The following is a 24,937-nucleotide window of genomic DNA, read 5'->3' on the forward strand; positions in this document are numbered from 1 at the left end:
ATTTGGAAATGGATCTTGTCAGTTTGTCTGCCTAACTTTCTGCAAGAAAACAAGCTGCGTGCTGAGTGGGGTAATTGGTCCCACAGCAGGACTCAAATGCTTCTTCTGGGGATTGTATGAGCTATGGATTTCATGTATTACCAAGAAGTTCATTTTCACTGGAATTCTACACATGCCTCAGAACCATTTAACGATTCTTCACTGTGTGCATTGGGGTACTTGGAAGCAACAGAGGAGGCAACATTGTTTTCAGCTGAATGACCTCCCACAGCAGCAGCAAGAGCAAGGTGAATAGGCAGATACCTAATTAGTCCCCAGAACCTTGGTGTATATCCTTATTCAGCCATTAATTTCTCCTGAAGGTTTCCTCCAGCAAGCATCTTTCATCAGTAATTAGACTGAGTTTGCTAGGAAAGTGCCACTGCCTTTCCCCACAATGGATACCTTAGTCAGCTGGTTGTCAGTTCTCATTGGCCAGGGACCCATCATGACTACCCTGCTATTCTGAGGAGGGAAAGTTGTATTGATACACCTTGCTACAGAACTTGAGTTAATTTGCACTTCATGTCCCTTCTGTCCATCCTCTGTCCTTAAGGTGGATGGATCTAGGAAGCTCCTTTCTTATAACTGTGCATCTTGTAGATGCCCAAATTGTTAAGTCTTTCTCCCACGAGATGGTTCCATGCATCACCTCTCTTCTTTAAGCCTGTTTTACACCAGGTGGATGTGTACAAGAGTGGAATCATCTTTGACTTAGCTAGATTCCTTTTGCTTTCCTTCTCTGCCTGTTTCCATGCCTCTAATGTTTGTTATTTTCTCTTGGGCCGGTCAGCATCCTTGTAGAAACCACAGGCTAATGTATCCCTTAAGGAAAAATTGTTCCATTTTTAATATCAGGGGTTGGTATGAAACTTTGGCTCAAGGGAAGGAAATTTTAAGACAGTCCAGAAATGGATAGTAATATTTAAGATAGCAGAAGGTGTGTGATATGACGTAGATCATGGTTTCCGTAGTGTACATGATGATTCCAGTTCTGGTCATAGGTTTGGACTACCATCATCCCTGACTGCTGCCCCTGCTGGCAATGGATGATGGGAGTTGTAGTTCAACAACATGTGGGTCACCCCACCACCAGGTTGAGAAAGACTGATCTGGAAGGCAACAAATCCTTCATCCCTGCTCTTAAGCATTGTTTGTGGTGGTGGGTGAAGAAGCAGGACAAGCTCTTGGAGAAACAAGAAAAGCAGAAGGGCATCTTGCCCTCAGGCTGCGATCCGTGTTATGTGTCTGAAACCACACGTGCCCCGGTCTCCTCACTTTCAAATCGAGCTGTAGGCCCGGAAACCAACCGGCGCCCATCGGCGCGTGCGCATGCCTTTGGGCGTCATGGTGATGGCAGGCGGCGCTTACTCGGGCGACCGAGAAAGGCAAAGGAAGGCGGCAGCGGCGGCAATGCTGGCTGCTCGTCGCCCAGTCAGAAGGCCGCGTAAGGCCAGGAGGCGGGCGCTCGCCGTCGCTGCCGGGCCGGGGGATACCGGCCGGGTCGAGCTGCAGCGGTGCGCCCGGCCCCTTGATACACGAGGGGGCGGCCGTGTGGAGGGCAAAGAGGCCGATACCGCCGCCTTCCGCTAGGCCGGCAGCGAGGAGCTGCTGGGCCGCGGTGACAGTTGCGAGCGCCTTCGCCTCCCCGCCCCCTCCCGCGCGCCCGCGGTGTTTTGCGTGCGTGAGTCTCCGCACGCGCCGCCAGGCAGTTGCTCGGCCGGTTCGTCCAGGGGCCCCGCAGGCGCTGCTGCTGCTGCTGCTGTGCGCGCGCACGCGCCTTCCCCTCTCCTTCCTGCTCCTCTCCGTCTCCCTCACCCACCGACCTGCCAGCCGGCCGACTGACCCAGCAGCGCCATGCGGCTGTGCGGGGCGCTCCTGAAGAGCCCCATCCCCAAACAGATCGAGTACTACTCCCGCTTCTCCCCGTCGCCGCTCTCCATCAAGCAGTTCCTGGACTTCGGTGAGTGACGACGGAGAGGCACCTGCACGCCGCGCCAAACCAAACAACAAGCGCGGGAGGGCGGGCGCCGCCTCCTCCTCCCGCCGCTGCTCTTTCGCTCCTAGCCGTGAGGAACGCGGGGTGGGAGGGGGGCTGGGGGGGCAGGAGAAGGAAGCCCGCTGCCCTTCCCCGGTGTGTTTGTGTGACGTCACTGACTTGCCTTTTGCAAGGCCGGAGGTGGGGCGGGGGCCAAAACAAGCGGAAGAATCCGGGTAACTGAGGACCTGGGTGTGTGTGGAGGAGCTTCCCCAAAGGGTTACGTGCCAGTGGAGAAGGACTGGTATATAAAACTTATTAGTCGACTTCATTTCAGGAGGAGGGATGTGTGTGTATGTTTTAGGGTTGTATTAAGTTGGTAAATATGGTTAGGAAGGGTAGGGTTCAACTCCTGGGCAGGCAGAAGCTCAACAGATAGAGCTCCACACACACAGGGATGTGAGGACGAAACACCACCTCTTCATTTCTGTGTGTGGTGCAGCTGTTGCAGGCAAGTTCCTTACCAGGAAAACAAGGGGAGGATCCAGGGAAAAGTTGACCAGTGTCAGTGCCTCAGTCTATTTAAGCATTCATTATATTCTCCCAGCAGCTCAAGCTGGCATACGTAAAGTATGCGGATGATTTCCTGCCCAGGTACTGAACAGCAGCTGCATCGCCTGTTTTCAGACCATTCCTTGGGCCAATTTAGATCTTCTGAATTGATTCGCCAAACCATGGCTTATTGGGAGCAAGCCCAAAGGCTCATCCTCCAGCCCACTGAAATTTCCAGGTTTTGTCTAATCACAATTTGCCGTGCCATCCTATCTAGACAACTTAATGCTAACTTTGGAACAATAATGCTCACTGCAAAACAAGGTTTCATGATTTAGCAATTTATTTATCTATATGCTTACCTGTATATCCTGCCTTTTTTCTATCATGGACCCAAGGGCGATGTATAATGTTGTTTTGAGGGCTGCCATCTGTTCAGGCACTGACTGAACCCAGATCTCCTTAACTTCAGCGAGGTGGTGACTCTTGTGGTCCCTTCCAACTCTGCAGTTCTGTAATTCTACACCTGTAGTGGGTCACTTTGGCATGTGAGTAAGACTGACAGGTGTCAGTCACTTGATGTCACCATGATTCTGTTAAAAAAGGAAGAATTAGGAGTGTATTCTAAGTGCATTTCCTGTTCTTCCTTTGCTGGTGTGGTTTACATCCAGGTTAGGCCTGCAAATGAACTTTTTCCCTTGGTAGCTGTGGCTTGAATTCTTTTGTAGATGCAGCCTGAACTTAAATCACACCTGCAAAAGAATATGAAAAATGTTTCTTTGCAGGCATGGCTTGAATTCAGGATGTGGCTGCAAAGGAAAAATTAAGAGCACACTCTTAAGTGTTCTTCCAGTTATTAATTTTTATCCAAAAAAAAGTTGGCACTTCTTTAGTTTGGCACATTTCTCTGTTGCAGTACACTTACAAATCTGATACTTCTTCCTATTAGCTGCAGCTTGAACTTTCTCATGTCTGACATTGTATATGATGAAACATGTGCATGGTTTGCCCGGAACAGCCTGGCAGTCATAATTAGGCCCATGAGCTGGACATTCCCCACCTGTGCCCTATTGGGAGTATTCTGAAAGGGAATATATTCTGAGAGGAAGGAAGTGTTTTATTGGGCTCCACAGGAAAACTACAATGGGGCAGGATTGTTGTTTTTTAGTTCTTGCTGCAGTGATAATAGTGGGCAGTTCCATCAACAACAAGTTCTGTGACACTTTGTCTTAGTATGCAAAATGTGAGCCTGCGTTTTGCAAGGCACTATCCAGTGTGGGCAAAGGCATTTTTTGTTAAACCTTTCCCCAAATCTAATTCCAAATGCATTTTGTGTCCTTGCCTAGTTCATTATTTTTCTTTGTTCTCTCATTTTATTATTTACTCTTTTGTTCAGAGCCTCACCAAAACATTATGCTTGGCTGACAGATCAGCATCTCAGGGAGACACGCAGCAGGCGTCAGTCACTAAGGGTTTTGAAGGTTAAGCAAATTCTTCCCAGAAAGCAATAGTAATGTGAAAACTCTGGGATCTTATATCCCTCTTCTTGGCCATGTATGCACTTTGTGTTTTTTTATTGCTGTGGTTTGTGTCTTGGGAATACTGAGCTTTTTTGAGAAGAAAGGGCTTGCAACTAAATGGTTTTCACTTCCTGTTGTGGAACTCCAAACACTTCACCTTAGCATGTTAAAACAATTACAGTACAGCTTTTTCCTACTACTTTGTAGGTAGGTACTCAGGCACATGTGGGTGCTGTGGTCTAAACCACAGAGCCTCTTGGGCTTGCTGATTGGAAGGTCGGTGGTTTGAATCTGCTCAGCGGTGGTGAACTCCTGTTGCTCTGTCCCAGCTCCTGCCAACCTCGCAGTTTGAAAGCACACCAGTGCAAGTAGATAACTAGGTACCACTGTGGCAGGAAGGTAAACAGTGCTTCCGTGCACTCTGGATTCCGTCACGGTGTTCTGTTCTGCCAGAAGCAGTTTAGTCATGCTGGTCACGTGACCCAGAAAGCTGTCTGTGGACAAACTCTGGCTCCCTCAGCCTGAAGCGAGATGAGCGCCACATCCCATAGTCGCCTTTGTCTGGACTTAACCATCCAGGGGTCCTTTACCGTTATCTACTCAGGCAGAGGGAAGTGGATATGTGCTGCTGTTTGATCACCTGCAAGGAGCAGCACCTAAGACCCAGCTTCACAGCCTTTCCCAGAGAAAGAAAGTCTTATTTGGGGTTGTCACTTTAGCACGGCAAAAGTTTTCCAGGTGTCTTGTCCATGAAGTTGCCAAACAGCCCCCAACCTATTGCACAGCTGCAAATGTGTTGCTGCTCAACTACTGAGGCAATCTGTTCCTGCATCTGCATCTTCAAAGTTGTGGACGATACTAGCCGTTTGTCATGCTTGCTAGAGAGCAGCCCTGTATTAGCTATGGTGAGTGGAACTGTTGAAGGCTGGCCATAGCAACTGGATAGCATATCATCAGAGGTGGGGAACCTGTGACTCTGCAGGTGATGAAGACAAATTCCTATAAACCCCAACCAGCATGGCCAGTGGTCAGGAGCGATGGGAGTTGTCGTTGAGCAACATCTGGAGGGCCACAGGTTCCACACCTAAGATTTGTACCAAGCATTGTTGTTTTCTATATCCTCTCTTCTATGGGGCGAGCCAGCTTGAGCCCTTGCCTGACTAGATTTTTTTTAGGGGATATAGTAAGGTTTTGTTTGGACTTGCTTTTGTAGGCTGAATGAGATGTTGATTTTCTTGTCATTGCTTTTTTCCTAAGAGAGGTAGTTTTCTTATGAATTCCTGTGGTCCTGTTTTATCTTTAGTGTGTTATATTGTTTCATATGTTGTGTTGCCTTTTTATATAAAGTGTAAAGTTTTTGCGGGACGCAGACTTAATGGTCAGGGGTCCCTTTACCTTTACCTTTAAAGTTTTTGCAGACAATTAGATATAATTTTAAGTGTCTGATACACTACAACATTTTCATTATACACCTGCATCAGATTTTGTAAACAATTCAGTATGGTTAGGATCTAACTTCAAGGCACTGGCTCTCCTAGATTTGTAAAATACTTTTGAAAAACTACCATATGTGCAATATTTAGGGACATGGATTTCTTTTCTTTCTTTTTCTCCCTTGAAAAAGTATTAATCATAATAATGTTTTGGTCAGTGAAAAATAGTCTAGAGAACACTGATGTAAATTAAACTGAAGCACAACAGCTGCTGATAAATGGAACATTCAGCCAAAAAAAATCTTATTTCTACTTCTAAGTGTTCCTTTATAAGTGAAAAAGCTGACTTTGCAAGTTTGATAAAAGCTTTGTGGTAAGTTATAATAATAATAATAATAATAATTTATTATTTATACCCCGCCCATCTGGCTGGGCCTCCCCAGCCACTCTGGGCGGCTTCCATAAAAACCAGAAATACAGTAAAATGTCACACGTTAAAAACTTCCCTGAACAGGGCTGCCTTAAGATGTCTCCTGAATGTCAGGTAGTTGTTTATCGCTTTGACATCTGCTGGAAGGGCGTTCCACAGGGCGGGCGCCACTACCGAGAAGGCCCTCTGCCTGGTTCCCTGTAGCTTTGCTTCTCGCAGTGAGGGAACCGCCAGAAGGCCCTCGGCGCTGGACCTCAGCGTCCGGGCAGACTGATGGGGGTGGAGACGCTCCTTCAGGTATACTGGACCGAGGCCGTTTAGGGCTTTAAAGGTCAGCACCAACACTTTGAATTGTGCTCGGAAACGTACTGGGAGCCAATGCAGGTCTTTCAAGACCGGTGTTATATGGTCTCGGCGGCCGCTCCCAGTCACCAGTCTAGCTGCCGCATTCTGGATTAGTTGTAGTTTCCGCGTCACCTTCAAAGGTAGCCCCACGTAGAGCGCATTGCAGTAGTCCAAGCGGGAGATAACCAGAGCATGCACCACTCTGGCGAGACAGTCCGCAGGCAGATAGGGTCTCAGCCTACGTACCAGATGGAGTTGGTAAACAGCTGCCCTGGACACAGATTTGACCTGTGCCTCCATGGACAGCTGTGAGTCCAAAATGACTCCCAGGCTGCGCACCTGGTCCTTCAGGGGCACAGTTACCCCATTCAGGACCAGGGAATCCTCCACACCTGCCCGCCTCCTGTCCCCCAAAAACAGTACTTCTGTCTTGTCAGGATTCAACCTCAATCTGTTAGCCGCCATCCATCCTCCAACCGCCTCCAGACACTCACACAGGACCTTCACCGCCTTCACTGGTTCTGATTTAAAAGAGAGGTAGAGCTGGGTGTCATCCGCATACTGATGAACACCCAGCCCAAACCTCCTGATGATCTCTCCCAGCGGCTTCATATAGATGTTAAAAAGCATGGGGGAGAGGACAGAACCCTGAGGCACCCCACAAGTGAGGGCCCAAGGGTCTGAACACTCATCCCCCACCACCACTTTCTGAACACGGCCCAGGAGGAAGGAGCGGAACCACTGTATAACAGTGCCCCCAGCTCCCAGCCCCTCAAGACGGTCCAGAAGGATGCTATGGTCGATGGTATCAAACGCCGCTGAGAGATCCAGCAGAGCTAGGAAACAGCTCTCACCTTTGTCCCTAGCCCGCCGGAGATCATCAACCAGTGCGACCAAGGCAGTTTCAGTCCCATGATGAGGCCTGAATCCCGACTGGAAGGGATCCAAATGGTCCGCTTCTTCCAGGCGTGCCTGGAGTTGTTCAGCAACCACTCGCTCAATCACCTTGCCCAGGAATGGAAGATTTGAGACTGGGCGATAGTTGGCCATCGTGGCCGCATCTAAAGATGGTTTTTTAAGAAGCGGTTTAATAACCGCCTCTTTCAGCGGGTCTGGGAAGGCTCCCTCACGGAGGGAAGCATTCACCACCCCACGAAGCCCATCGCCCAGTCCTTCCCGGCTAGCTTTTATAAGCCAGGATGGGCAAGGATCCAGGAGACAGGTGGTTGGTTTCACTCGTCCAAGCAGCCTGTCCACATCCTCGGAGGTAACAGGTTGAAATTGATCCCACTCAACTTGACTAGACAGAACTCTAGCACTCTCCCGCCCCGGCTCTGCTCCCACGGTGGAGTCTACTTCTTCCCGAATCTGGGCGATTTTATCTGCAAAAAACTTTGCAAAATCATTGCAGGAGAACATGTGGCCCGTACTGGGCCCCGATGTTGCAGGTGGTTCCGCTAAATTGTGAACCACCTGAAAAAGTCTCCTGCTGCTGTTTTCTGCAGATGCAATAGAGGCGGTGAAGAAATTCTTCTTCGCCGTCGCTATCGCCACTTGGTAGGCTCGACGTTGAGCTCTAACCTGTGTCCGGTCAGATTCGGAATGAGTTATCCGCCACCGGCGCTCTAGCCGTCTCAACGATTGTTTCATTGCCCTCAGATCCGTGGAAAACCACGGGGCTGTCCGGGCTCCATGCAATCGGAGAGGGCGCTTCGGAGCCAAACAGTCAATAGCCCTGGTTAACTCCACATTCCAGCGGGCCACCAGGGAATCGGCTGAAAGGCCATCAACATGGGATAAAGCATCCCCTACCACTCTCTGGAAACCATTTGGATCCATTAAGTGGCGGGGGCGGACCATCCGAATTGGTCCCACCTCCCTGCAGAGGGGATGGGTCGCAGAGAAGTCCAGTTGCACCAGGAAGTGATCTGACCATGGCACTTCTTTCATTTCGCTTTTACTTAGTGTCAGATCACCAACATCCATAGAGGTAAACACCAGGTCCAAGGCATGTCCACGGCTATGGGTTGGGCCAGACTTATTCAGGGACAGCCCCATGGAGGCCATGCTTTCCACGAAGTCCCGAGCGGCCCCTTGTAAGGTCGTGTCGGCATGGATGTTAAAATCCCCTAGGACGACCAGGCTGGGTGTCTCCAGGAGAACATCCGCCACGACCTGAAGCAGCTCGGGCAGGGAATCCTTGGTGCAGCGGGGAGGTCGGTACACCAAAAGGAATCCTGTACTGCCCCTATTGCCCAACTTCCAGAACATGCACTCAGAAAACTGGGTCTTCCCAATAGGACGCCTGGTGCAAACTAATGACTTCCTAAAAATCACTGCAACCCCCCCTCCCCGCCCACGTGACCTGGGTTGCTGTGCGTAAGAGAAACCTGGTGGACAAGCAGCGGCAAGGACAAGCCCATCTGCTTCATCCAACCAAGTCTCTGTTACACATGCCAGGTCAAATCCTCCATCCATGATCAAGTCATGGATGGCAGTGGTCTTACGAATCATTGACCTGGCATTGCACAGCAGCACCTTCAGGTCACGTGGGTATCCCTTGCTGATTCTAGTATCCATCCGGACAGGACCAGACCCGGAGGCAGGGATAGTCCTCAGACAACGACTAAACCTGCCTCCTCTGTAATGACATGGTCTGGTCTTAGCGTAACTCCTCCTCCTACCCGTGATCACTGAGATCGGTTGTCCCAGTGCATCCCCCCCTGTGGAACATGCCCCAGCCATTTTGTGGGCTGGGGCCCACTCCCCGGCAGCCCTGAACCCTCCCCCTAAAAACAAAATAACACCTTAAACAAACAAACAAAACCAATAAAACAATACAAACAAAAAAAATGTAAAAATTACAAAAACATCAAAATAAAAAAAATAATAATTCCCCAAGCCCAACCAAACATCCATCCCACCCCCACCCCCCACATACAAAAAATCCAAAGAAAATTTTTAAAAACATTTTAAAAACACTCTGTGCCTCTCCGGCAGTAACAACTGTCCTAGTGAGGCCTGTCAGGCCCCGCCCCGGGCCAGGTGGTAAGTGGCAGGGAGGAGCAGGGCCCTCAGGCACTCACTTAGGGGACTCCTCCTGGGCAGCAGGCAGCAAGCAGCACGCAGTCCTTGTGAGGCTTCAGGCCCCGCCCCAGGCCAGATGGTAAGTGGCAAAAGCAGGGCCCACAAGCACTCACTCAGGGAGTCTTCCTGGGCAGCAGGCAGCAAGCAGCACGCAGTCCTTGTGAGGCCCCAGGCCCCGCCCCAAGCCAGATGGTAAGTGGCAAAAGCAGGGCCCACAAGCACTCACTCAGGGAGTCTTCCTGGGCAGCAGGCCGCAAGCAGCACGCAGTCCTTATGAGGCCCCAGGCCCCGCCCCAAGCCAGATGGTAAGTGGCAAAAGCAGGGCCCACAAGCACTCACTCAGGGAGTCTTCCTGGGCAGCAGGCCGCAAGCAGCACGCAGTCCTTATGAGGCCCCAGGCCCTGCCCCAAGCCAGATGGTAAGTGGCAAAAGCAGGGCCCACAAGCACTCACTCAGGGAGTCTTCCTGGGCAGCAGGCAGCAAGCAGCACGCAATCCTTATGAGGCCCCAGGCCCCGCCCCAGGCCAGATGGTAAGTGGCAAAAGCAGGGCCCACAAGCACTCACTCAGGGAGTCTTCCTGGGCAGCAGGCCGCAAGCAGCACGCAGTCCTTATGAGGCCCCAGGCCCCGCCCCAAGCCAGATGGTAAGTGGCAAAAGCAGGGCCCACAAGCACTCACTCAGGGAGTCTTCCTGGGCAGCAGGCAGCAAGCCGCACGCAGTCCTTATGAGGCCCCAGGCCCCGCCCCAGGCCAGATGGTAAGTGGCAGAAAGGAGCAGGGCCCTCAGGCACTCACTCAGGGAGTCTTCCTGGGCAGCAGGCCGCAAGCAGCACGCTGTCCTTATGAGGCCCCAGGCCCCGCCCCAAGCCAGATGGTAAGTGGCAAAAGCAGGGCCCACAAGCACTCACTCAGGGAATCTTCCTGGGCAGCAGGCAGCAAGCAGCACGCAGTCCTTATGAGGCCCCAGGCCCCGCCCCAGGCCAGATGGTAAGTGGCAGAAAGGAGCAGGGCCCTCAGGCACTCACTCAGGGAGTCTTCCTGGGCAGCAGGCCGCAAGCAGCACGCAGTCCTTATGAGGCCCCAGGCCCCGCCCCAAGCCAGATGGTAAGTGGCAAAAGCAGGGCCCACAAGCACTCACTCAGGGAGTCTTCCTGGGCAGCAGGCAGCAAGCAGCACGCAGTCCCTATGAGGCCCCAGGCCCCGCCCCAGGCCAGATGGTAAGTGGCAGAAAGGAGCAGGGCCCTCAGGCACTCACTCAGGGAGTCTTCCTGGGCAGCAGGCCGCAAGCAGCACGCAGTCCTTGTGAGGCCCCAGGCCCCGCCCCAAGCCAGATGGTAAGTGGCAAGAGCAGGGCCCACAAGCACTCACTCAGGGGAGTCTTCCTGGGCAGCAGGCAGCAAGCAGCACGCAGTCCTTGTGAGGCCCCAGGCCCCGCCCCAAGCCAGATGGTAAGTGGCAAAAGCAGGGCCCACAAGCACTCACTCAGGGAGTCTTCCTCAGGGAGTTTGTTTGGAATAGGAGATAATGCTAGAATAGTGATTTCCACATTATGTAAACCACTGAATGCAGGAGACATGAAGTTCTCAGGAGTGTTAAATATTAGCACAGAGATAAATTATAAATGTTTAAAGAATGGTATAAGGATTTGAATCTTAATAGAATGAAATGGAAAGCATTGCGGGAAGCTGTATTGAAATGATTGATTGAAACGAGAGTTTTGCTATAACAACTGAGTAAAAGCCATTTTTCAGAGTTGGGGAGGGGAACAAAGCATTCCTATGTTCAGGATCCCCCCCTCCATTTATGTAATTCTGTTGTGATTAATAGATCAATACCAGCTATTTATGTATATGTTCATTTAGGGGCAAAAGGAACTCTCTGAATTTAGAGGGCATTAAATGGCTCAGGAATTTTATATGATCAGGTAACAAGAATAATAAACCAAGACAAAAACTTGTTTTTTGTTGCCCAGAATGTCTGGACAACCCAGTCAGATGAGCGGGGTGCAAAATTATTATTATTATTGAAATTAGTCATGTAATCGATCAATAGTGATGGTATGTGGCCAAGACAGACATCACAAAATTGAAAAAACTAATACCTCAGGTCCAGAGAAGTAATGGTTTGAGGAAAAGGGATTTGGAAATAGTAATCCCTGAAGATGCATATTGTTCAATGTGGAATACTTCCCTACAAATGTCTAAGACTAATGTCATTATATCTAAAAGAGAAACATATATTTATCACTTAAAAACTTATTGTTGGTGTTATATATCCCTCCATGTGGGTTACATGCATATTTACCAGTGCAGAATGTAATTTGAAGATAAATAAATAACAGAATAACAAATTCTGAGTAATCAGTTTTGAGTCATGTGCATAGAATATTTGGAGCTAGCAAAGATGTCTTGTTCTTGATTTTTGGAGGAAAATGGGGCCACTTGTAGGCATATTGACACAGTGATTTCATATGATCTAGAACCAGACTTAGGTATTCTGTATGTTTTTGTGCAGGAACTGCAGTTGAGAATCAATTCATGGAATGATAATTGCTTTTTAAAATGTTTGTGATGAAAGCAGTGTGCAATGCTCACTAAGAAATTTATTAATCACATATGAAGCAAGATGCTTATCTGTATTCATATAGTTTGCAATGACTTAGATTTGTATGGTCCATAAGGAATTCTGAATTGAGTCTGTATTTATAAGGCATTTTTATGTGCGCGTTGATGAAAATAAGAAATGGTGGGGCCATCAAGTATATTTTGATTTTATGTTTAGTGTAAATGCATTTAAGTAAAGAACAAAACCATCTAAAATACATATTTTATGACCTAAAACATTACATTAATGTTGATCGTCATAGTGGTCCGTTCCTTTGAAATCCTTTAAAATTTGAAATCCAAGTGTGGTCTGTTTTCATTATCTAAATTGGGTGCAATTATGGCAAAAAGATAGTGAAAACTGTTTGTAAAGGCTTCAAGTTCTGACATTCTAGTGCTAACACAATCTAAAGATTAGATTAGGTTATTTGAACATTAACTTGTCATATGCCCCTTTTGAGTTCCTAAACTCTGAAAGCATGGGAAGGAGGCAAGTTAGTAACTAGATAAAATTGTTATTCAGGATCATTCTGTAATAAATGTAATTTTAAATAATTCCTCAAATCAGTGTCAGTAGCACTTAAGCCCCTTGTATACTGAAAAATTTTGATTAAAAAATTGAGATAAAATTAATAAACACCTGTGGCCTGCAAAATTTAACCACTGAGCTTCTGTTTACTTAATTAACCATTCAATTAGATGTGACGGACTGGTTGCTAATGGGCCAGATGCAGCCAGTTGGACCTTCCTGCCTAGCCCTCAGTATCACCTCCTCACTTGCAAACAAAAGCTTCTATTGGTGTGCGTGACAGCAAGTGTGTTTGTCCACTTTGGCCACACTCTCTGTTGGCATATGGTCCCTGAATGATTGTCCAAGGGGAAATGCAGCCCTTGGACTGGAAAAATACTCCCCACTCAGATTAAAATACAAAAAAAGAAAATATACGCACTATATTTTTTCAAACCAAAACAAAAAACTTGAATATTTCATCCTTAGGGCTCATAAACACTCATAAAATGTCAGAAGAACAGACTAAGTTGAAAATTATGTTAAATAATACTACATCATCTAGTTGCCATAAAAAATCAGCCAGCCAACCTTTCCAAATTATTTTTTTAAACTTCTGAGAAAATATTGAAGTCATGTCACTTAGGGCTTGGACTTCCTTCTCTAGTTTTATTAAGTGTTCAGTTAAACATTTATTGGAGATAAGAAAGGTGACTGCAAAAACATTTTCTAAATATATCTTGCTGCTTCTCATTGCTGGGCTTTGCTGTTACTATTTTAACTCATTTTAATTATTAATGCTATATTAACAGGGAAGTTGGAATTTTAAATGAAAGGTTTAGAATTCAAGGAGCCTCTTAGATAGGTGTATTGTCTAGGCTTCCCTGTTTGATTTATTTTACTTGCTGTTCCTCAAACTGCACTGAAATTCACTCTTGAAGTTTGCCCAAGCTTCTGGGATAGAAAGGCATTGCTTAGAAAGGTAGTACTTGGTGACCTTGTAGCACAACTGGAAGCTTCCCACGTGGGTCTTTGGATCCCAGCCTAAGACTGAAAAATAGCGCAGATAAACATTGCACTGGAAGGCCTATTTCTAGCTAATGGGGTGTGGATGAAGAAGATACATTGTATCTTGTTTATTTGCTTCAAAATATATTAAAGCTCATTCACAATTTTTAGCAGGCTCAATTATATATTTGCATAACTTAATATTTTTAAAAGGTTTCTTGGATAATAGCAATTTTTGTATCGGGCAATTATTATTGATGCAGTTAGATTTAGTCCCCTCTTGAGTATTGGAAGGAATTTCCTCCCTGGATTATTGCCTGAGATTTGTCCTTTTTCAAGATCACTGAACAGAGGTTATACATGTAAGATTAGGTGCATGCTCTCATGCAGTTTCTTGTTTTCAGCAGAGATAAACTGAGCTAAGTAGTTGTTTTCCTTCCCTTTAAAATCTGCTTTGTAACAAATTGGCAGCCAGAGTAGAGGTCTCTTATGTAACCATTTTTCTTTGGATTTTGCCAGCAACTGTGCCAATCTGTTTTCTGCCTTAGTAATAGTCTCATGAGATGATGCCCAGTAGTTTTCAGAATGCTTTGACAGTAATCACTTCCCTCTTGGAAGTCAGTGGGATTTCAGCATGGCAGTGTTAATGAATTGCATTTGGTATAATTTACCTACTTCACAATACAGTATATGTTAATTTCAATAGGGCTCGCCTACATTTCCTCTCACAAATTCAGATTAAATGATTAAGTGAGACACCAAAATACTACCTGTTAGACTGCAGAAGCCAGTAGCAATTTTCTTCCTGTGCCAGAGGTTTTCAACCTTTTTGAATCCACGGCTCCCTTGACCAACTACATTCTTTCTGCAGCACAACTGTGGGGCTCAGGAGCCCAGTTATGTTACCCATTGCCTGTAGAGCTGGCAGCCTCGCACCCTTTTTAGGACACCCTCCCTTGTGTAGTGTTCCCTCAGCCTCCTCACCTCTCCCTTCACCTTGGGAGTCCTCTGGACAGCCGCTGCTGCTGTCTCTCAGAGAAGTTGCCCCCCACCCCCGCTCCAAAAAGAGGTGACTCTTCACACTGCCCCACAGGGGCATGGGGCTTGTCCTTTCATTCCCAGAAGCAAGGTCTAATGGACTGGCTGGCTGGGGCCCCTCACCCACTTGCTTGCTTACTCCAAGGCCACCTCAACTTCTGGCAACCAGCACCCCCTGACTAGCCCCAGAGGCATCATTTGCCTGCAGAGCTTGTAGTCAGGGCTACTGCAATAAACAGCTGTGAAGCCTTTGGGAGGCAGAGATGCGAAAGAACATCAGAGAAGGGAGGGAAGGAAAGAGGGATAGAGGCCAGTGTTGCCCATTTCACCGCTGACCATCATTCAAGGCATTACAGGGTGCCATGGCACACTGGTTGAAAACCACTGCCCTATGTAAATTGCAGAGGAGAGGTTTTTTTGTCATTATCACAGCAGGAGAAGGGTTATATCCCCCCAACCTCTGAGGTTCCAATAATTATAAGTCACTCCCCCCAGGAACTTATATTTGCACTTTTTGTAAAGTGCATGTTAAATGCCAAGACACATTTACTGTATCATTACATCTACCTTTGCCCTATACTGAGACTTGTTCTGTTCTGTCAATTTCAGCTGTTACCCTCAAACTAGTCTTCGATGATTTTAGTTCTGTTAGTTTTCTTCTAAAGCTATGGGAGAAAATCAGTCCAGAGTTCTCCTGAGATAACCAATTTGTGCAGGACATCTGAAAAAACTCACAAATATTTTGCTTGTACTTTTAACAACATATGTGAATACTTCATTGCTAATGATATCATTGAGTTGTTTTCAATGTAGTGATAAGCAGATTGTTCCATCAGTGCAAGGATTCCTCTCCCTCAACTAGTGGGTCATTCAATCATTAAGTGCTGTCATGAGAACTTGAATAGGCAAACATTCTATATAATTAATGAATTTTTAAAGATACATTAGTTATGTGCATACATTCAGTGTTTTAACTATCTCTTTAAAATGTAATGTTTGTGAAGTGGTTTTTATTCACTGGCTGGTTAATGCAGCAGATCACTGGATACATAGAAGCAGAAAAATATTTAAATGTATATGCTACTTTTTTACCTATTGGTGCTGAAAACAAACAGTCCAGAGATAGGTCAGTCTTTAAATCAATGGGCTTTAGCATGCTTAAAACTGGGCTGGATCATTTTATTAGTGTCTTAATCCTCATTGCTATTTACCTTCTTCAAGATGTGTTAAGATAAAGGAATAAACATGTTTCATTTGTCTTGTCATGTGCAACATGCATCATTGTAATGTTTGGCATACATTCCACGTAACTACTGTTGTATAGTTTCACATGTACTTTTGAAAGATAATATAAGCATTTTTACTGATATTTGTTCCTTTTCATGTGCCCTTGACAAGTATCGTAACTGAACACTCTTTGTCCAATGCTCATAACTGTTCTCCTAACAATATTATTCATTATGAATCATAAATTAAGAAAGCTTTGCAAATTAACAAACATAATTGGCTGCTTGATTTATAATATTTTAAACTGGCCTGTTTAGCTTTACTTAAAACGTATGGTGAGATAGCCAATATTAATTAGAATAAACCCATGGATTTTAGTGGATCTACTGTGAGTTTGAAAAACAGATAAACCATAAGTGAAACTGAAAATGTGAACATATTTATGTAAAAGAGGTTGAAGAATGCACTGTCTATACTTGTCTTGATGTGGTTAGTAGCTTTGAATTAAACACATTAATTATGGAAGATCAGTTCCCATAAGAACATCAAATTGCTTTACATTTGTTTTTTAATCAAAAATTATAAAATGGATTTAAGTATAAAACTGACAGTTTATATTGTCCTGTTACTGTGACTTGCTTGTTTTATATGACAGTAATCTCTTGAACACCTTGTCACATGAATGAATTCTTTGTGAAAAATATTCACAATTGTAGGCATGTTTTGCGTTTAGTTGTCAAGCAATAAGCATGTATGTGTGAGTAAAAATGCTTTCCTTCCTTTCTATTTACTTCTGATGACATTAGTGTTGGCTATAAAGAATGTGTTTTTTACATATACACACATTCGTTGTGTGGCAGAATTTTACATCTTTATAAGTTCTGGGAAGGGCAGAAAGTTCAAGGATGCTGTTCATGTACATTAAAATCAGTAGGAGCTTGGTTAAATATTCCAAGAGAGTGTTGGGTAACTAGACAAAAGCAAAACTCAAGCCTTGTGAATAAGAAGAATTTTAATACTATTCTCTTTTATTAATTATGGGGTAAGGACTTGGACTTCACGTTCTTCTTGCCTGTAGAAAGATATGATGGCAAAAGAGAGAGTAGTAGGAAACAAGTAATTTCCACAGTGATCTGTTTGTACCCTCTTATAATATAGATGCCAAACCCTGTCTACAGTGCTACTTATATATGTGAGAATTGCTAAAAGCAATTGCTAGCAGTTTTAGTTCCCAAAGTCAGCACTGAAGTTTTATTTTTTTATCATATGTTTTTCAATAGTATTATCTAGATCAGGCTTCCTCAAATTCACCCTCCAGATGTTTTTGGCCTACAACTCCCATGATCCCTAGCTAGCAGGACCAGTGGTCAGGGATGATGGGAACTGTAGTCTCAAAACATCTGGAGGGCCGAGTTTGAGGAAGCCTGATCTAGACTAATAGTATTATCTAGATTAAACCCTTAAAACTATTCAACTCTAGTAGCCATAGAGCAGTGACCTCTTTATTTCTGCATGTTTTGCTATTTTTTGTTGCAACATCAGTCTTGTAATTGTTGTCACAAAGGTCCTAGGATATGAGTAAATTTAAGAACGCGCCAATGATTTAGAAAAGCCGGAGTTTAGTAGCTTGAAAAGATCTGATTTTCTCTGAGAACTTGTCAGCAAGGAGGTGGGCAGGGAAAAGAACCTGTTTCCAGGCTGAGTAAGGAGGAATGGGGAGGTGTATGAAAGTGTCAGCTGGAGACTCTTGGCTGCACAAACACTTTTGTTTTTCAGCTACCCTTCCCGTTGTGTGTCTGTAACCAGGCCAGGGGGTGACTTGAAATGGAGCAATAAAAAACATAAGCATTAAGCCAGGCTACTGAGTTTGAACATAATGATTAATGCAAGCTGAGATTCACAACCTTTAAAACTATGGGTCCAACTGTGTTGGCCTTAAAGAAACCATGCTTAGTTGACTGGGGCAGGTTTGAACTAGATATGAAAACAAGCAAAACCATGGTTTACCATCTCGGCCCCTGCTAGTACAGCTGCATGCAGTTCTAAAACATCGGGAGGACACCTGGTTGGTGATGGCTGGAGTAGACAGCATTACTGGGCAAGAGGGGCACATAGGCTGACCTATAAAGCAGGTATGGAGAGCCTTTGGCCCTAGATGTTTCTGAACCACAACTCCCCTCAGCCACAGCAAGCATGATGGAAGTTGTAGGCCAGCAACATCTGGAGGGCCAAAGGTGGAAAAATAATGCAGACTCTTTATAAAGAAGCATGTGAGACAATTTATTGTTAGGAATAAGTTACACATTAAGAAGGATCTCTGTGACTGGATTGCTGAACTTCTTTATTTTTACTTTTATCTGGGGCAGAGTTCAATCAGAGAGGTAAGGGAGTGATTTTTTTCTTTCCCATACACAGTTTTCCTGATTTAAAAGTTTGCTCCCTCCCCTGAAGTTGCTATGTTCCCATTTGAAGGCTTCCCTCCATGGCTCCTTCATTGTAAAAATAACAGTACCTGTATTGGAAGATCCAGTCATGGATCTCATTGATAACTTGTAGTTAAGCCTCAAGTACATGCAGAATGGTAGATAACTTTCCATCCAGGTGTGTACTGCTTAGTGGGAAGGCAGATGGGAAAGAAATGTTGTGCCAAATATAACTTTAGGTTATATTTTTACTTGGTTTCTTTTTGAACAGCTTAAAAAAACGAACCACCTGCAACTGGTTAACTGAATCTGTAACTACAGGGCATAAGTTCTCACATTGAAGGGTGTAAACTGGCTGTTTAATAGAGTTCAGCTGGGGGCTATTTTTGACCCTGTTTATTTCAGTTAGGAGTCTACCTATAAGTCACTCACTGTTATGTTAAGCTCATATGTCCTTGAGAGCAGTTCCGTTTAAAGTTGTGCAGAACTCTATAGCACAGACTACCGTATTTTTCGCTCCATAGGACGCACTTTTTCCCTCCTAAAAAGCAAGGGAAAAAGTCTGTGCGTCTTATGGAGCGAATGTGTGTTCCCTGGAGCCAAATCGCTGTTGTCCTGTGCTCCTGGGCTGCTCTTTGGGGGTGGGGGGAGGAGCCACGGTGCTCTGTCGGCAGCCTCTGCTTTCCCCGAAGTCCCGACAAGGTTTGCAAGCAGCGGGAAGGCTGTGCGCTCCCGGGCTGCTCTTTGGGGGTGGGGGGAGGAGCCACGCGGCTCTACCGGCAGCCTCTGCTTTCCCCTGAAGTCCCGACAAGGTTTGCAAGGTTTGCAAGCAGAGGGAAGGCTGTGTGCTGCTGGGGTGCTTTTGGGGGGTGGGGAGCTACACTGCTCTGCCTACAGCCTTTGCTTTCCCCTGAAGTCCCGACAAGGTTTGCAAGGTTTGCAAGCAGAGGGAAGATTGTGTGCTGCTGGGGTGCTTTTTGGGGGTGGGGGGAGGAGCCACACTGCTCTGCCTACAGCCTTTGCTTTCCCCTGAAGTCCCGACAAGGTTTGCAAGCAGAGGGAAGATTGTGTGCTGCTGGGGTGCTTTTTGGGGGTGGGGGTGGGGAGCTACACTGCTCTGCCTACAGATTTGCTTTCCCCTGAAGTCCGTGCAAGGTTTGCAAGCAGAGGGAAGGCTGTGTGCTCCTGGGGTGGAGGGTGGGGGTGGGGAGCAGCAAATTGCTGTCTCTCAGTGCCTCCTAATTCAACTGCAAAGGATTGCCTAACTGGATTCTGAGCTCCATTTGAAGTTTACAAATAGTAAGTTTGGGGATTTCTTCAAGTAGCAGTTTTGGGGAAATAGTCATAAATACATGCAAAGCATCTCTACAAACCAGTAATAGTAATTTCAGCTAAAACTGAGCAGGTATCTGGCTCAGGAACAGTTTAAACTGCACAGCTATAACCAGACATCCTGTGTGTGTGGACCATGTTCCTAGTAGCTAATCTTTACTGCTGAAAAGAGGCTCTGATATTCCACTCCAACTCTATAATTCATTATACAAATTCTTACAAGTACAGTCCACCTATACTTAACCAAAAACATTGTGTTCTCTTGGTATTGAATGGAAGCTATTTATCTGCCCTCTTTTCCTCCTCTGTTCTTTGCTCAGTCACTCCATTTTGAATCTTCCTTTCAAAACAACCATGCCTGTTTTGAGAAAACTTCAGAGATTTAGGAACTGGAGCACAATCATTTGATCTTTAGCTTCACAGTATTTTAATATTCTTTTGGAAGCCGCCCAGAGTGGCTGGGGAGGCCCAGCCAGATGGGCGGGGTATAAATAATAAATTATTATTAATTATTATTATTATTATCATCATCATCATCATCATCATCATCATCATCATCATCATCATCTTTTTGCTGTTCCTCCATACTCCAAGCACTTCTCATTTGCACAGCCCTGGTTTCTCTCCCTGACTGTTAATATTCTTAATTAATAACAGTAAAATGCTCAAATTTTAGTTTTTGTGACTGCTGCCAATACTGACTTCCCAGTGATAATGAAAACAGCTACATTATAATGGAATGCGTCCTTTTTCCATTCTCATCATTATATACCATGGCTCGCTTTAAAGCAGCAAAGTGGACAGGAGCCACACACTTTGCTGTTTTAAATAGTTTAGTACAAAATTTGAGTCAGATTTTTTTTCTTGTTTTCCTGCTCTAAAAACTTGGTGCGTCTTTTGGTCAGGAGCGTCCTATGGAGCGAAAATAGAAAAGGTGAACAAAATAAATAAAAATAAGGCTTATGTAACTAGAATACATCGGTAACTAGAATAATTTGCTCAACAATCTTCCTTTTTTATACCAGTGTTTTAGTGTTGTCTTAATCACTTTGGACTAGTGTAGGCTTATCAGCTTGGATCCCTTAACCACGGTGAAATTAAGTAGAAGTGGAAGGGGTCATATAGCTCCTTTCAGGAGCAAAGTCCCCCTATATTTCCCCATGGATCCTAACAACAGCAGAGCATTACATTAGTATTAACTAGTTCCCTCTTAACAAGGGTTTGGTAACCAGTTTTAATCCATGGGTTCAAATCCTTGTTAAGAGGGAAGACAGGTTAGCATTAACTGCCCTTAACATTGGTACTGGTGTGATGCTTTTAGACAGTTAAGGAAGCAAGGGGAGATTCACTTTTGCAAGTGATTCCATGAGACCTTTCCTGGCTATTATAGAGAGTAGTGGTTGCCAGCAGATACAACAGTGGTGGGGCTCATCAGTGAGAACGATGAGACTGCTTATAGGAAAGAAGTACAGGGGTTAATTCAATGGTGTAAAGAAAATAATCTCATGCTTAACACCAAAAAAACCAAAGAACTCATAATTGACTTTAGGAGAAAGAAAAGTGTATTTTTACCATTGCACATAAATGGCGAGGAAGTGGAGAGGGTTGGTAGTTTTAAATACCTGGGCATTTATATCTCGGAGGACCTCTCATGGACTGCAAATATTAATATGGTTGTGAGGAAGGTGCAGGGGAGGTTGTATTTCCTGAGAATGCTCAGGGGACTGAATCTATCCCAGCACCTACTCCTGTCCTATTATCATAGTACCATTGAGAGTGTCTTAACCTATAGTATATTATCGTGGTATGGGAGCAGCTCTGAAACGGATAAAAAAGCTTTACAGAGAACAATTAAAATTGCCCAGAATGTTATTGGGCTCCGACTACCAACCCTGGATGAGATCTTCACGTCTCGCATTTTGAAGAAGTCACATAATATCCTGAGAGATCCCACCCACCCTGCTCACAACTTCTTTGAACTATTGCCTTCGGGCAGAAGATATAGGACAATGAAAACACGAACCACACGCCTTCTGAATAGTTTCTATCCAAGAGCTCTGACTGCACTAAATAATGATCTCAGGGCCAGTTGCAAGGTTTAGCAAGCAGAGAGTAGGAAGGAATGAGATAGGTTTTAGGTTATGTTTCAGGTTTTAGGTTATGTTATGCCTTAATAGGTTATGTTATATTCTGGATTTTATGTTTTTATAGATTATGTTTGAATAGGATGAGAGTGTCGGAGATACGTGCAAATGTATATGTGAACCCGGTCTTTGGGTGGGTGTTTGATTTTCGTTGTTGTGTATACTGTGTATATACGGACAATGACAATAAATTTATCTAAATCTAATGGATACTGTTTGTGATGTGCACACAGTCAGAGCCAACCTTGATGATTCGGTGCCAGTGTCTCTTGTGTCTTCAACAGTGATTTTGCTTGGTGGTGGTAGATTACTTCTTAAAGTTTGGAAGACTTGAAATTCTGGTAGAGAAGAATCAGCATCTTCTGACCTATGCATTGTAATAATAAGTAGAATGAAAATTTGACACTTTGTGGTAGCCAGAAATGGTCAGTCTAACCAGATGAATAGCTGGTTGAGTCCCAAGTCAGTTGTGCTAGTAAAGCAAAAATAAATGATTACAGATTGTTCTAGTGGTCCTAAACAGTTTTTACAGATTAATTATGTGACAGATAATGGCTGTCATTTTCCAATTCTTGACAAAAATACATCTACCAAAAAAAGTACATGCATGCAGATGAACAGGCAAAGACATACATCCATAAATACTTGCAGGATCATATCTAAAACAAAAAATTACTAAGCTATAACAAGCCATTGTCAGGCGTGCCTTAAAGGAGTGAGAAAAACTAAGTACTTAAGGGGGGGTGGAATCTGATTGGGCTGTATCCTGCCAATGTACATTATCTGCGAATAGATGCTGAATGATGTGCTGTTGAACTGATTATAATGGGACTGCCTTAAAAAGTATGACCTTGATTGTGCCAGTTGCACTACACTTAAGGATTTTTCAAATTGCAAATCTTAGTTATTATATGCATAGCAATGCTTTTAACATTATTTCCTGGGCTGCATGAACATAACTTAATCAGTACCTTGCAGCACTTGTTCATTTTGCAGGCGGTTGTCTTTTGTGACCATGACTAACACATTTGCAATCTTTCTCTTGCCTAAAGTGGAATACTGACAGCTCATTACAGGTAAAACACAGGTCTGTGAGTTTACCTGGCCTTTTTGAATATTACTGTGGAGTTGTCTACTCTTGGGGAGGGGGTGAGAGGAATGAAAATATGTATAGTCTCTAGTCTGAAGCCTTGATGTCTGGCTGTTGGCTACTGTCTAGACTCTAGAACATCCAAGTTGCTCTGCTAAGTAACAATGAATAAACCTTTACCAACTTTCTGCTAATTTGAAACGGTTTATAGATTGAAGGCTGCAATCCCGTCTCACCTATTGGAGCATAAGCCCCACTTATGAGTAGGTCTGTATAGGATTGTATTGTAAGGGTGCAATGAGGTCAAAGCCGAGCACACCGAAGTCCCATTAAAAACAGTGAGCATAAAGGTCACAGTTAAGCCCATCAGTTTCATACATTTTAATTGGACCAGTGTGCCTAAATGTACCAGGACAGTGCCCAGTGTTTCTTTTCTCTGCCATGCTCACCCTCGAACTCAGCACAAAACATCTATTCTACAGCAGAGCATGCAGACATACATATACAGACACATATATTGTGACACCAATCCACCATTGTGTTAGAAAGGTGAGTGGGAAAAGATAGGTCTGCCTCTTCCTAAAATGATCCAAATACCAAAGACAATTGAATCAAATAAATGTTTAAGAATAATAAAAATACTAATGCATCATTTAGAACCTCCCTTTAAAAAAAGAACATTAATCCAAAGTATTGGATTCAATCTCGTTACTCAGTTTACTTATGTGCTAGATGCAAAAGTATTTTGAAAAGATTTATATATGATTGCTAAATGTGCTTCCATCTTTAGGTCTTTTGCCATGGTTTAGCTTACAGTTAGGTAAATAATAAGCAGATAGATACAAGTATGCACTTTGATTAGTGCAATCAGGCTGGTGTTGGCAGTTACTGTGGGTGTTAAGTAGTTTGTGTATTGAATTCAGATTTAGTAAACATGAAGGAAACTTGCACTCAAAACCTAGCGTCTGGCTAAATAAAGGATTTTTTTCTCCTTTACATCATGTTTACATTTTCTAAGAATGTCTGAAGAATGAGGGAGTGGGGGAACTAAATTCTGTTTGTCTTTTCAACCATAGGACGTGATAATGCATGTGAGAAAACATCATATATGTTCCTGCGGAAAGAACTTCCTGTGCGGCTTGCTAACACTATGAGAGAAGTCAACTTGCTGCCAGACAACTTGCTGAATAGACCTTCAGTTAAGCTAGTCCAAAGCTGGTAGGTATAAAGAACAGGCAACAAAGCTACATGAACCAAACATGGTGAATTTTACAAGCAAAATAATCTAGCTGTCCAGCTCAGGCAACTGTAGCAAGCTTACATATAAGAATTCAATGGTTGGGTTTCTGCTCCATATTCTACATACCTGGGCCTCTACCTCTACCTTGTACATTCCACTTCATCCTTACCCACAAGCTCTAATTTCTCTTCCCTCCATCTGCATGCTCCAAATCCTCTTCCTTTCTCTCAATTCACATGTTCCACCTCCACTTTCACGAGTTGTTCTGGGATAGCAAAAATGACATCCTTAAGAATAAATTTAAATTTGGTGTGTGCGTGTATAAGAATATTTTTGAGTAAGTTGTTTTTGCAGTACATGAAGTTCTTTGGGCCATGAAGAAGATCTATGGTGGCAGGGGGAAGTGTTGTTAATAAGCTACATCTAAAAGACTCTAGGGAGAGAAAGGAGAAATGGCTGAGACATTAATGGGGATTAATGTGAACAAATTTAATCCCTAAGTAGGTTTCACCTACTTAGGCACCAGTCCTATACACATTTAACTGAAAGTAAGTTTCACTAAACTTGATGGAACTTTCTTCTAAGTAGACATGTATACATAGGATTATACCAATGCTTCTTTTTGGTTAGAGACGGTATTAAAAGTCATGCGCTGAAAACCTAGTGCATTTGAGGTTAGTTTGATGCTAGACCTGGTCTGTTTCTTAAATGGGATATGTTCTCTTGCAGAGATGCTATAAAAATATGTAAAATGTTTTCCCTTTACTGTACTGAGAAGAGTGGAAAATTATAAGCTTATTTTTATTGCTTTAATAGATTTTTTGTTTTGTAGCAATAGTGGCTTACAAAATCAAATCTTAAAAGTAAGATAAAATATGTCTTGCAAACCCAAAGAATCTAGGATAAAAGCAGCAGAAGTCAATAATAAAAGTCCTGCAAA

The 24,937-nt window shown here is 44.3% G+C and overlaps 1 protein-coding gene across 1 annotated transcript in view; it reads left to right on the top strand.

The window, feature by feature from the left end:
* Positions 1–904: 904 nt before the first annotated feature.
* Positions 905–24,937, top strand: part of PDK3 (pyruvate dehydrogenase kinase 3) — a 48,679-nt gene continuing 24,646 nt past the window's right edge. Inside the window, exons 1-2 of the mRNA XM_081197805.1 lie at positions 905–2,002; positions 23,834–23,975. Coding sequence (XP_081053931.1) covers positions 1,897–2,002; positions 23,834–23,975 — 248 coding nt within the window. The 5' untranslated portion in view covers positions 905–1,896. The remainder of the gene's footprint in view (positions 2,003–23,833; positions 23,976–24,937) is intronic.

Source organism: Podarcis bocagei (assembly GCF_964188305.1).
Source record: "Podarcis bocagei genome assembly, chromosome: 6".
NCBI classification, from domain to species: Eukaryota; Metazoa; Chordata; class Lepidosauria; order Squamata; family Lacertidae; genus Podarcis; species Podarcis bocagei.